At 42.5% G+C, this 15,130-nt stretch overlaps 1 protein-coding gene across 2 annotated transcripts in view; it reads left to right on the top strand.

The window, feature by feature from the left end:
- Window positions 1-15,130, top strand: part of LOC110505942 (papilin) — a 71,977-nt gene that overhangs the window by 44,178 nt on the left and 12,669 nt on the right. Inside the window, exons 10-13 of one of the 2 annotated variants that reach the window (XM_036962902.2) lie at window positions 411-534; window positions 2,398-2,524; window positions 4,226-4,291; window positions 14,679-14,883. In XM_036962902.2, coding sequence (XP_036818797.2) covers window positions 411-534; window positions 2,398-2,524; window positions 4,226-4,291; window positions 14,679-14,883 — 522 coding nt within the window. The remainder of the gene's footprint in view (window positions 1-410; window positions 535-2,397; window positions 2,525-4,225; window positions 4,292-14,678; window positions 14,884-15,130) is intronic. The other variant, XM_036962903.2, reaches the window with a different exon arrangement.

Below are 15,130 nucleotides of genomic sequence, written 5' to 3'. Positions count from 1 at the left end.
GTCTGTTGTAGTCTGGTCCCAGGTCTGTTGTAGTCTGGTCTCAGGTCTGTTGCTGTCTGGTCCCAGGTCTGTTGTAGTCTGGTCCCAGGTCTGTTGCTGTCTGATCCCAGGTCTGTTTGTAGTCTGGTCTCAGGTCTGTTGTAGTCTGATCCCAGGTCTGTTGTAGTCTGGTCTCAGGTCTGTTGTAGTCTGATCCCAGGTCTGTTGTAGTCTGGTCCCAGATCTGTTGCTGTCTGATCCCAGGTCTGTTGTAGTCTGGTCTCAGGTCTGTTGTAGTCTGGTCCCAGGTCTGTTGTAGTGTGATCCCATGTCTGTTGCTGTCTGTGTCTCTCTCTGTCTTTCTCTGTACTCAGTCAAATTAAATAAAGGTAGAGGTTTTGATGTGTTTCTCTCTTTCTCTCCCCCCTCAGTTGATCATCCAGGAACATAACCAGGGAGTAGAGTACGAGTACTACCTCCCTAACGGTCGGTCCAGAGAGGGATACTACTGGAGCTTCGGCTCCTGGTCTACCTGCAGCAGAGAGTGTGGATCAGGTACGTGTCCTTCTGGGGTTGCAATATTTTGCTTACTTTCCCCAAATTCCCAGGTTTTTCAGAAATTACATTTTAAAAAATCCCGGAATCAGGAGGGAATAAGCAGGAAATCCGGAATCTTCCAAGCAGGAAATTGACTCTAATTTTGCAACCCTAGTCCCTCTTTACTATAACGTCACCTTATTTTAATCTAATGTCACTTTACTTTAATCTAATGTCGCCTTACTTTAATCTAATGTCACCTTATTTAATCTAATTTCACTTTATTTTAATCTAATGTCACCTTATTTACTCTAATGTCACCTTACTTTAATCTAATGTCACCTTATTTTAATCTAATGTCACTTTATTTTAATCTAATGTCACCTTATTTACTCTAATGTCACCTTACTTTAATCTAATGTCACCTTATTTTAATCTAATGTCACTTTACTATAATCTAATGTCACCTTATTTAATCTAATGTCACCTTACTTTAATCTAATGTCACTTTATTTTAATCTAATGTCACCTTACTTTAATCTAATGTCACTTTATTTTAATCTAATGTCACCTTACTTTAATCTAATGTCACCTTACTTTAATCTAATGTCACTTTATTTAATCTAATGTCACTTTATTTAATCTAATGTCAATTTATTTTAATCTAATGTCACCTCACTTTAATCTAATGTCACCTTATTTAATCTAATTTAACTTTATTTAATCTAATGTCACTTTACTTTAATCTAATGTAACCTTATTTTAATCTAATACCTTACTTTAATCTGTAACCTTACTTTAATCTAATGTCACTTTACTTTAATCTAATGTAACCTTATTTTAATCTAATACCTTACTATAATCTGTAACCTTACTTTAATCTAATGTCACCTCACTTGAATCTGTCACCTTACTTTAATCTGTCACCTTACTTTAATCTGTCACCTTACTTTAATCTGTCACCTTACTTTAATCTGTAACCTTACTTTAATCTGTAACCTTACTTTAATCTGCCACCTTACTTTAATCTGTAACCTTACTTTAATCTGTAACCTTACTTTAATCTGCCACCTTACTTTATTCTGTCACCTTACTTTATTCTGTCACCTTACTTTATTCTGTCACCTTACTTTAATCTGTCACCTTACTTGAATCTGTCACCTTACTTTAATCTGTCACCTTACTTTAATCTGCCACCTTACTTTAATCTGCCATCTTACTTTAATCTGTCACCTTACTTTAATCTGTCACCTTACTTTAATCTGTCACCTTACTTTAATCTGTCACCTTACTTTAATCTAATGTAACCTTATTTTAATCTAATACCTTACTATAATCTGTAACCTTACTTTAATCTAATGTCACCTCACTTGAATCTGTCACCTTACTTTAATCTGTCACCTTACTTTAATCTGTCACCTTACTTTAATCTGTCACCTTACTTTAATCTGTCACCTTACTTTAATCTGCCACCTTACTTGAATCTGTAACCTTACTTTAATCTGCCACCTTACTTTATTCTGTCACCTTACTTTATTCTGTCACCTTACTTTAATCTGTCACCTTACTTTAATCTGTCACCTTACTTTAATCTGTCACCTTACTTTAATCTGTCACCTTACTTTAATCTGTCACCTTACTTTAATCTGCCACCTTACTTTAATCTGCCATCTTACTTTAATCTGTCACCTTACTTTAATCTGTCACCTTACTTTAATCTGTCACCTTACTTTAATCTGTCACCTTACTTTAATCTAATGTCACTGGAGTCTTTTTGTTTACATGATGTTTCTGACATATCTTGACTTGGTCCTTCTTCTTCATCTTCTTCTTCCTCCTTGACTGATTCCTCCTTCTGTTCCCTCTTCCTCCCTCCACTAGGCTACCAGTCCCGTCTGGTGTTCTGTGCCATCGATAACGAGGCCTACCCAGACTACCTGTGCACCGCCCTGCCACGCCCCCTCACCAACCGCACCTGCAACCCTCAGACGTGCCCTCAGACCCGTCGGTGAGTCAGCCGGGCACTAGTGGGGGGGCTACGTATCACAGTAACTCCTTTTGGGAAATCAACAGACTTTTCAAGTAAATGGTGTTAGTTATTTACAGTCAGTGCCTCAAAAGCTGCAAAACGTTGTCCAGCGTTAACAAATGTGTGTGATTACGGGATAAGCTAGCCCAGAGCCAGTCTTAGCCTGGGGCTAAGGACAATGTGGTGTGAAAAGGCTTTTGGAGGAGAACAGTGATACCTTGTTATGACTGATCTGGGTTCAGTAGTGTTAGTCCATGCAGGAGCTCTGTCTGGGCTACTAGCTGTGTCTGGACTCCTAGCTGTCTGGCTGGGCTACTAGCTGTGTCTGGACTCCTAGCTGTCTGGCTGGGCTACTAGCTGTCTGGCTGGGCTACTAGCTGTCTGGCTGGACTACTAGCTGTGTCTGGACTCCTAGCTGTCTGGCTGGGCTACTAGCTGTCTGGCTGGGCTACTAGCTGTGTCTGGAATCCTAGCTGTCTGGCTGGGCTCCTAGCTGTCTGGCTGGGCTACTAGCTGTGTCTGGACTCCTAGCTGTCTGGCTGGGCTCCTAGCTGTCTGGCTGGGCTACTAGCTGTGTCTGGACTCCTAGCTGTCTGGCTGGGCTCCTAGCTGTCTGGCTGGGCTACTAGCTGTGTCTGGACTCCTAGCTGTCTGGCTGGGCTACTAGCTGTGTCTGGACTCCTAGCTGTCTGGCTGGGCTACTAGCTGTCTGGCTGGGCTACTAGCTGTCTGGCTGGGCTACTAGCTGTCTGGCTGGGCTACTAGCTGTCTGTCTGGACTCCTAGCTGTCTGGCTGGGCTACTAGCTGTGTCCGGACTCCTAGCTGTCTGGCCGGGCTACTAGCTGTGTCTGGACTCCTAGCTGTCTGGCTGGGCTCCTAGCTGTCTGTCTGGGCTCCTAGCTGTCTGGCTGGGCTACTAGCTGTGTCTGGACTCCTAGCTGTCTGGCTGGGCTCCTAGCTGTCTGTCTGGGCTACTAGCTGTGTCTGGACTCCTAACTGTCTGGCTGGGCTACTAGCTGTGTCTGGACTACTAGCTGTCTGTCTGGACTCCTAGCTGTCTGTCTGGACTCCTAGCTGTCTGGCTGGGCTCCTAGCTGTCTGTCTGGACTCCTAGCTGTCTGGCTGGGCTACTAGCTGCCTGGCTGGGCTACTAGCTGTCTGTCTGGATTCCTAGCTGTCTGTCTGGACTCCTTGCTGTCTGTCTGGACTCCTAGCTGTGTCTGGACTCCTAGCTGTCTGTCTGGACTCTTAGCTGTCTGGCTGGGCTCCTAGCTGTCCGGCTGGGCTCCTAGCTGTCTGGCTGGGCTCCTAGCTGTCTGGCTGGGCTCCTAGCTGTCTGTCTGGACTTCTAGCTGTCTGGCTGGGCTCCTAGCTGTCTGGCTGGGCTCCTAGCTGTCTCCTATCTGTCTCCGAGCTGTCTGGCTGGGCTCCTAGCTGTCTGGCTGGGCTCCTAGCTGTCTGGGGTGTATTCACTAGAAACTAAATTGAAGCAAACGTAACGAAACAGGGCGGGAGCTACCAGAATTTGTCCAAAAGAAACTCTTGTTTTTGTTGAATTTTTTATTTTTTTTCCCCGTTATGAAACATTTTGCTGCGGTATGCTACGATGTGCACTAATGAATACACCCCAGGTCTCACTGTTGTGGGTGATGTTGTTGTTGTTGTCCCTGTTCATAAAGGATGGCGTACCTGTATCAGCCAATTGCGTGGACGCCCTCTGAAAGCCCCAGAACATATGTGTACAGGTAACCCAGGGCCTACGGTGGCCCCCGCTGATCCCCGGAGCTCAAACACAGGGGATATATATTTACACAGTTAGTCATTTAGAAGACACTCTTATCCAGAGAGGTTTACTGTTAGTGCGTATATGAGATCATGTCTTCATATACACTAGGTCAAGTAGGCCAAAGATTCAATATATTTCATTTACTACATCATCCACTATAGGCATGTAATGCTAACCTGGACATTATAGACACATCATCCACTATAGGCATGTAATGCTAACCTGGACATTATAGACACATCATCCACTATAGGCATGTAATGCTAACCTGGACATTATAGACACATCATCCACTATAGGAATGTAATGCTAACCTGGACATTATAGACACATCATCCACTACAGGAATGTAATGCTAACCTGGGCACAGCATCCAATATAGGCATGTAATGCTAACCTGGACATTATAGACACATCATCCACTATAGGAATGTAATGCTAACCTGGACATTATAGACACATCATCCACTATAGGAATGTAATGCTAACCTGGACATTATAGACACATCATCCACTATAGGCATGTAATGCTAACCTGGACATTATAGACACATCATCCACTATAGGAATGTAATGCTAACCTGGACATTATAGACACATCATCCACTATAGGAATGTAATGCTAACCTGGACATTATAGACACATCATCCACTATAGGAATGTAATGCTGACCTGGGCATTATAGACACATCATCCACTATAGGCATGTAATGCTAACCTGGACATTATAAACACATCATCCACTATAGGCATGTAATGCTGACCTGGACATTATAGACACATCATCCACTATAGGCATGTAATGCTAACCTGGACATTATAAACACATCATCCACTATAGGCATGTAATGCTGACCTGGGCATTATAGACACATCATCCACTATAGGAATGTAATGCTGACCTGGGCATTATAGACACATCATCCACTATAGGCATGTAATGCTAACCTGGACATTATAGATACATCATCCACTATAGGCATGTAATGCTGACCTGGACATTATAGACACATCATCCACTATAGGCATGTAATGCTGACCTGGACATTATAGACACATCATCCACTATAGGCATGTAATGCTGACCTGGACATTATAGACACATCATCCACTATAGGAATGTAATGCTAACCTGGACATTATAGACACATCATCCACTATAGGAATGTAATGCTGACCTGGACATTATAGACACATCATCCACTATAGGAATGTAATGCTAACCTGGGCATTATAGACACATCATCCACTATAGGCATGTAATGCTAACCTGGACATTATAAACACATCATCCACTATAGGCATGTAATGCTAACCTGGACATTATAAACACATCATCCACTATAGGCATGTAATGCTGACCTGGGCATTATAGACACATCATCCACTATAGGCATGTAATGCTAACCTGGACATTATAAACACATCATCCACTATAGGCATGTAATGCTGACCTGGACATTATAGACACATCATCCACTATAGACATGTAATGCTGACCTGGGCATTATAGACACATCATCCACTATAGGAATGTAATGCTAACCTGGACATTATAGACACATCATCCACTATAGGCATGTAATGCTGACCTGGACATTATAGACACATCATCCACTATAGGCATGTAATGCTAACCTGGACATTATAGACACATTATCCACTATAGGCATGTAATGCTGACCTGGACATTATAGACACATCATCCACTATAGGCATGTAATGCTGACCTGGGCATTATAGACACATCATCCACTATAGGCATGTAATGCTAACCTGGACATTATAAACACATCATCCACTATAGGCATGTAATGCTGACCTGGACATTATAGACACATCATCCACTATAGGAATGTAATGCTAACCTGGACATTATAGACACATCATCCACTATAGGAATGTAATGCTGACCTGGGCATTATAGACACATCATCCACTATAGGCATGTAATGCTAACCTGGACATTATAGATACATCATCCACTATAGGCATGTAATGCTGACCTGGACATTATAGACACATCATCCACTATAGGCATGTAATGCTGACCTGGACATTATAGACACATCATCCACTATAGGCATGTAATGCTGACCTGGACATTATAGACACATCATCCACTATAGGAATGTAATGCTAACCTGGACATTATAGACACATCATCCACTATAGGAATGTAATGCTGACCTGGACATTATAGACACATCATCCACTATAGGCATGTAATGCTGACCTGGACACATCATCCACTATAGGCATGTAATGCTAACCTGGACACATCATCCACTATAGGCATGTAATGCTAACCTGGACATTATAGACACATCATCCACTATAGGCATGTAATGCTGACCTGGACATTATAGACACATCATCCACTATAGGAATGTAATGCTAACCTGGACATTATAGACACATCATCCACTACAGGCATGTAATGCTAACCTGGACATTATAGACACATCATCCACTATAGGCATGTAATGCTAACCTGGACATTATAGACACATCATCCACTATAGGAATGTAATGCTAACCTGGACATTATAGACACATCATCCACTATAGGAATGTAATGCTAACCTGGACATTATAGACACATCATCCACTATAGGAATGTAATGCTAACCTGGACATTATAGACACATCATCCACTATAGGAATGTAATGCTAACCTGGACATTATAGACACATCATCCACTACAGGCATGTAATGCTAACCTGGACATTAGACACATCATCCACTATAGGCATGTAATGCTGACCTGGACACATCATCCACTATAGGAATGTAATGCTAACCTGGACATTATAGACACATCATCCACTATAGGAATGTAATGCTAACCTGGACATTATAGACACATAATCCACTATAGGAATGTAATGCTAACCTGGACATTATAGACACATCATCCACTATAGGAATGTAATGCTAACCTGGACATTATAGACACATCATCCACTATAGGAATGTAATGCTAACCTGGACATTATAGACACATCATCCACTATAGGAATGTAATGCTAACCTGGACATTATAGACACATCATCCACTACAGGCATGTAATGCTAACCTGGACATTATAGACACATCATCCACTATAGGCATGTAATGCTAACCTGGACATTATAGACACATCATCCACTATAGGAATGTAATGCTAACCTGGACATTATAGACACATCATCCACTATAGGAATGTAATGCTAACCTGGACATTATAGACACATCATCCACTATAGGAATGTAATGCTAACCTGGACATTATAGACACATCATCCACTATAGGAATGTAATGCTAACCTGGACATTATAGACACATCATCCACTACAGGCATGTAATGCTAACCTGGACATTAGACACATCATCCACTATAGGCATGTAATGCTGACCTGGACACATCATCCACTATAGGAATGTAATGCTAACCTGGACATTATAAACACATCATCCACTATAGGCATGTAATGCTGACCTGGACACATCATCCACTATAGGAATGTAATGCTAACCTGGACATTATAGACACATCATCCACTATAGGAATGTAATGCTAACCTGGACATTATAGACACATAATCCACTATAGGAATGTAATGCTAACCTGGACATTATAGACACATCATCCACTATAGGAATGTAATGCTAACCTGGACATTATAGACACATAATCCACTATAGGAATGTAATGCTAACCTGGACATTATAGACACATCATCCACTATAGGCATGTAATGCTAACCTGGACATTATAGACACATCATCCACTACAGGCATGTAATGCTAACCTGGACATTATAGACACATCATCCACTATAGGAATGTAATGCTGACCTGGACATTATAGACACATCATCCACTACAGGCATGTAATGCTGACCTGGACATTATAGACACATCATCACCTATAGGCATGTAATGCTAACCTGGACATTATAGACACATAATCCACTATAGGAATGTAATGCTAACCTGGACATTATAGACACATCATCCACTACAGGCATGTAATGCTAACCTGGACATTATAGACACATCATCCACTATAGGAATGTAATGCTAACCTGGACATTATAGACACATCATCCACTATAGGAATGTAATGCTGACCTGGACATTATAGACACATCATCCACTATAGGAATGTAATGCTAACCTGGACATTATAGACACATCATCCACTATAGGAATGTAATGCTAACCTGGACATTATAGACACATCATCCACTATAGGCATGTAATGCTAACCTGGACATTATAGACACATAATCCACTATAGGAATGTAATGCTAACCTGGACATTATAGACACATCATCCACTACAGGCATGTAATGCTAACCTGGACATTAGACACATCATCCACTATAGGAATGTAATGCTAACCTGGACATTATAGACACATCATCCACTACAGGCATGTAATGCTGACCTGGACATTATAGACACATCATCACCTATAGGCATGTAATGCTAACTTGGACATTATAGACACCAGCTGGTAAAAGGTCAAAGAAAGCCTGTACACCTCTAACACACAGCTACAGTGCAGCAGTCCTCCCTGTGTTTGAGTTCAGGCTGAGTGTCTCAAGTCTGTGTTCAGTGTTGAAGCCTGTCCTCCAGGTTGGGTGAGGGGCAACTATCCAGCTCAGAGATCCAAACTCTCTCTCCTCCTCCTCCTCCTGCAGCCAACTCAGAGATCCAAACTCTCTCTCCTTCTCCTCCTCCTGCAGCCAGCTCAGAGATCCAAACTCTCTCCTCCTCCTCCTCCTCCCTTCTCCTTCACCTCTCCTCCCTCCTCATTCACCTCTCCTCCTCCTCTTGCAACCAGCTCAGAGATGCAAACTTTTTCTCCTCCTCCTCCTTCTCCTCCCATCTCCTTCCCATGGTGGTCTGGTCTATACAGTTGAAGTCAGAAGTTTACATACACTTTAGCCAAATACATTTAAACTCAGTTTTTCCACAATTCCTGACATTTAATCCTAATAAAAATTCCCTGTCTTAGGTCAGTTAGGATCACCACTTTATTTTAAGAATGTGAAATGTCAGAATAATAGTAGAGAGAATTATTTATTTCAGCTTTTATTTCTTTCATCACATTCCCAGTGGGTCAGAAGTTTACATACACTCAATTAGTACTTGGTAGCATTGCCTTTCAATTGTTTAACTGGGGTCAAAAGTTTTGGGTAGCCTTCCAGAAGCTTCCCACAATAAGTTGGGTGAATTTTGTCCCATTCCTCCTGACAGAGCTGGTGTAACTGAGTCAGGTTTGTAGGCCTCCTTGCTCGCACTCGCTTTTTCAGTTCTGCCGCCAGATGTTCTATAGGATTGAGGTCAGGGCTTTGTGAGGGCCACTCCAATACCTTGACTTTGTTGTCCTTAAGCCATTTTGCCACAACTTTGGAAGTATGCTTGGGGTCATTGTCCATTTGGAAGACCCATTTGCGACCAAGCTTTAACTTCCTGACTCATGTCTTGAGATGTTTCTTCAATATATCCACATAATTTTCTTCCTCATGATGCTGTCTATTTTGTTAAGTGCACCAGTCCCTCCTGCAGCAAAGCACCCCCACAACATGATGCTGTCACCCCCGTGCTTCACGGTTGGGATGGTGTTCTTCAGCTTGCAAGCCTCCCCTTTTTCCTCCAAACATAACTATGGTCATTATGGCCAAACTGTTTCATCAGACCAGAGGACATTTCTCCAAAAAGTATGATCTTTGTCCCCATTTGCAGTTGCAAACTGTAGACTGGCTTTTTATGGCGGTTTTGGAGCAGTGGCTTTTTCCTTGCTGATCGGCCTTTCAGGTTATGTCGATATAGGACTCGTTTTACTGTGGATATAGATACTTTTGTACCTGTTTCCTCCAGCATCTTCACAAGGTCCTTTGCTGTTGTTCTGGGATTGATTTGCACTTTTTGCACCAAAGTACGTTCATCTCTAGGAGACAGAACGCGTCTCCTTCCTGAGCTGTATGACAGCTGCGTGGTCCCATGGTGTTTATACTTGCGTACTATTTGTACAGATGAACGTGGTACCTTCAGGCGTTTGAAAATTGTTCCCAAAGATGAACCAGACTTGTGGAGGTCTACAATTTTCTTTCTGAGGTCTTGGCTGATTTCTTTTGATTTTCCCATGATGTCAAGCAAAGACGCACTGCGTTTGAAGGTAGGCCTTACATCCACAGGTACACCTCCAATGAACTCAAATTATGTCAATTAGCCTATCAGAAGCTTCTAAAGCTATGACATCATTTTCTGGAATTTTCCAAGCTGTTTAAAGGCAGAGTCAACTTAGTGTATGTAAACTTCTGACCCACTGGAATTTGATACAGTGAATTATAAGTTAAATAATCTGTCTGTAAACAATTTTTGGAAAAATGACTTGTGTCATGCACAAAGTAGAAGACCTAACCGACTTGCCAAAACTATAGTTTGTTAACAATCAATTTGTGGAGTGGTTGAAAAATGAGTTTTAATGACTCCAACCTACGTGTATGTAAACTTCCTACTTCAAGTGTTTATCAGTATGTCTGGGTGTTTGGTCTTCAGAAAGAGTTTTAATGACTCCAACCTACGTGTATGTAAACTTCCTACTTCAAGTGTTTATCAGTATGTCTGGGTGTTTGGTCTTCAGAAAGTGTTCATACCCCTAGACTTTTTCCATATTTTGTTGTTACATTCTGAATTTAAATGGATTAATTTGAGAGTTTGTGTCACTGGCCTAAACACAATACCCCATAATGTCAAAGTTGAGTTAGGCTTTTAGAAGTGTTTACAAAATAATTCAAAATGAAAAGCTGAAATGTCTTGAGTCAATAAATATTCAACCCCTTTGTTATGGCAAGCCTAAATAAGTTCAGTAGGAAATATTTGCCTAACAAGTCACATGGACTAACTCTGTAAAAATGTGCTCAACAAGTCACATAATAAGTTGCATGGCCTCACACTGTGTGCAATAGTAGTGTTTATCATGATTTTTTAATGACTACCTCATCTCTGTACCCCACACATACAATTATCTGTAAGGTCCCTCAGTCGAGCAGTGACTTTCCACCACAAAGACCAGGGAGGTTTTTCAATGCCTCGCAAAGAAGGGCACCTATTGGTAGACGGGTAAAAATAAAAAAGCAGACACTGAATATCCCTTTGAGCACGAGGAAGTTATTAATTACACTTTGGATGGCGTATCAATACACCCAGTCACTACAAAGATACAGGTGTCCTATCTAACTCAGTTGCCGGAGAGGAAGGAAACTGCTCAGGGATTTCAACATGATGACTTTAAAACAGTCACAGAGTTTAATGGCTGTGATAGGAGACTCTGAGGATGGATCAACAACATTGTAGTTACTCCACAATACTAACCTAATTGACTGAGTGAAAAGAAGGAAGCCTGTACAGATACAAAATATTCCAGAACATGCATCCTGTTTGCAACAAGGCACTAAAGTTAAACTGAAAAAAATGTGGACAAGAAATTCATTTTATGTTCTGAATACAAAATGTTACCACTTTTCATATTTTCAAGCATGGTGGTGTCTGCGTCATGTTATGTGTATGCTTGTTATTGTTAAGGACTGGGGAGTTTTTTTTAGGATAAAAATAAATGGAATAGAGCTAAGCACAGGTATAGGTCTAGAGGAAAACCTGGCTCAGTCTGCTTTATACCCCGATGACGACAGCTTGGCTGTCGAAACGTCGGTAATTAATTTTTTTGCATCTGAGCTCCTAGAGTGTGCGGCTCTCTTTTATTTTCAAGTTTCTACTCCGCTAGCCAGCACCTCGTCTTAATAGGTGTTCTACTCCGCTAGCCAGCACCTCGTCTTAATAGGTGTTCTACTCCGCTAGCCAGCACCTCGTCTTAATAGGTGTTCTACTCCGCTAGCCAGCACCTCGTCTTAATAGGTGTTCCACTCCGCTAGCCAGCACCTCGTCTTAATAGGTGTTCTACTCCGCTAACCAGCACCTCGTCTTAATAGGTGTTCCACTCCGCTAGCCAGCACCTCGTCTTAATAGGTGTTCTACTCCGCTAGCCAGCACCTCGTCTTAATAGGTGTTCTACTCCGCTAGCCAGCACCTCGTCTTAATAGGTGTTCTACTCCGCTAGCCAGCACCTCGTCTAAATAGGTGTTCTACTCCGCTAGCCAGCACCTCGTCTTAATAGGTGTTCCACTCCGCTAGCCAGCACCTCGTCTTAATAGGTGTTCTACTCCGCTAGCCAGCACCTCGTCTTAATAGGTGTTCCACTCCGCTAGCCAGCACCTCGTCTTAATAGGTGTTCTACTCCGCTAGCCAGCACCTCGTCTTAATAGGTGTTCCACTCCGCTAACCAGCACCTCGTCTTAATAGGTGTGCGTTTCTTTTCTTTCTAGATCAGTCTGCTTTCCAACAGAAACTGGGAGACACATTTCAGGAGGACAATAAACCTAGAGCACAAGGTCAAATATAACACTGAATTGAATGTTCCTGAGTGGCCTAGTTACAGTTTGGACTTGAAAATATATGGCAAGACTTGAAAATGGCTGTGTAGCCAACGAACTTGACAGAGATTTTACAAAATAATAATGTGCAAATATTGTACAATCCAGGTGTGAAAAGCTCTTTGAGACTTACCCAGAAAGACTCACAGCTGTAATCGCTGCCAGGTGATTTCCAACATGTATTGTCTCAGGGCTGTGAATACGTATGTAAATGATTATGGGGTATTGTGTATAGACAGGTGAGAAATCTATTTTAATTTTAGGCTGTAATACAAGAACATTTGTAAAAAGTCAAGGGGTATGAATACTTTCCGAAGGTACTGTACTCGTGTATATATCAGTATTAACTCAGTAGAGTACTAGTGTGTATATATCAGTATTAACTCAGTAGAGTACTAGTGTGTATATATCAGTATTAACCCCAGTAGAGTACTAGTGTGTATATATCGGTATATACCCCAGTAGAGTACTAGTGTGTATATATCAGTATAGACCCCAGTAGAGTACTAGTGTGTATATATCAGTATAGACCCCAGTAGAGTACTAGTGTGTATATATCGGTATATACCCCAGTAGAGTACTAGTGTGTATATATCAGTATAGACCCCAGTAGAGCACTAGTGTGTATATATAAGTATTGACCCCCAGTAGAGTACTAGTGTGTATATATCAGTACTTACCCCAGTAGAGTACTAGTGTGTATATATCAGTATTTACCCCAGTAGAGTACTAGTGTCTATATGTTAGTATTAACTCAGTAGAGTACTAGTGTGTATATATCAGTACTTACCCCAGTAGAGTACTAGTGTGTATATATCAGTATTTACCCCAGTAGAGTAGTAGTGTGTATATATTAGTATTAACTCAGTAGAGTACCAGTGTTTAGGGGCACTATGTTGCTATGTGTTGCTATGTGTATGTATATGATCAGAGGAAACCTCTGTCAGCTAACTGTCTGTTTTATGTGTATTCAACACTGCTTGTTGACTTTAGTGTGTTAAAGTCTAGCCTAACCAGTGAGGGGTAGTAACCTGGAATAGCCCTCCTGATTAGTTGCTTGCTTTGAGGTTTGTAGCATCAGCTTATGACTGTGGTGTGGGTAGCTGCGGGTGGAGGGGGCCTGGGGTTGTGGTGTGGGTAGCTATGGGTGGAGGGGGCCTGGGGTTGTGGTGTGGGTAGCTGTGGGTGGAGGGGGCCTGGGGTTGTGGTGTGGGTAGCTGTGGGTGGAGGGGGCCTGGGGTTGTGGTGTGGGTAGCTGTGGGTGGAGGGGGCCTGGGGTTGTGGTGTGGGTAGCTGTGGGTGGAGGGGGCCTGGGGCTGTGGTGTGGGTAGCTGCAGGTGGAGGGGTTTGTGGCTACAGTACTGAGTCTGACCAGGAATAGAATAGCTTCTAACCCTCAGACATGTTTGTACACTCAGAGACACGCCATTGGACAGGGCTGTCAAACTCACTTCCTGGACGGCAGAGTGGCTGCTGGTTGTTTTATCCTTTCCATTTGTGTCCAATGAAGACAACCAGGTGAGGGGAGGTCCTAACTCATTAATGAAGACCTAGACAACCAGGTGAGGGGAGGTCCTAACTCATTAATGAAGACCTAGACAACCAGGTGAGGGGAGGTCCTAACTCATTAATGAAGACCTAGACAACCAGGTGAGGGGAGGTCCTAACTCATTAATGAAGACCTAGACAACCAGGTGAGGGGAGGTCCTAACTCATTAATGAAGACCTAGACAACCAGGTGACACTGGGCCCTCCATGAATTGAGTTTGACTCCCTGCCATAGGAGTTTACAGCCGTGTCTCAGGGCTAAGTAACATCAAAACGTTAACTCCTGTCTCTCTTTACTTCCTGTTAGCTGGACAACAGGTGAGTGGAACGCATGCTCAGTGTCGTGCGGCGGTGGTTCCCAGGTGCGCAGCGTGCAGTGTGTCTCCCATGATGCATCGGGGCCCCGCGTGGTGGAGGACGGCGTCTGTGCAGCCTACACTCCAGCCCCGCCCACCCTGCAGACCTGTAGCATGCAGCTGTGTGCCTCCTGGAGGGCCTCTGCCTGGAGCCTGGTAGGTACTGAAGCTGAGCAGCAGAGCGACGGGGGTTGACTAATGAGAGAGTCATACGTAGATTGTCACCATGGTTGGAGTGAATTCCTTAAACTATCGTATTCGTGAATTGTTTGTATGTCTCTCTTTGAATGTTCTGTACATAAAGCACATCCATTTATTTGAAGAACAGACAATAATTGAAGACTCAAATCCAATTGAATCCAATCTAATCCAATTTAATCTAATCCAATTTAATCTGATCCAA

This window comes from Oncorhynchus mykiss, chromosome 25, assembly GCF_057628025.1.
Source record: "Oncorhynchus mykiss isolate SJ-2025 chromosome 25, ASM5762802v1, whole genome shotgun sequence".
NCBI lineage: Eukaryota > Metazoa > Chordata > Actinopteri > Salmoniformes > Salmonidae > Oncorhynchus > Oncorhynchus mykiss.
The sequence above is the reverse complement of the archived record's forward strand: the minus strand, read 5'-3'. Positions and strand labels throughout refer to the sequence as shown.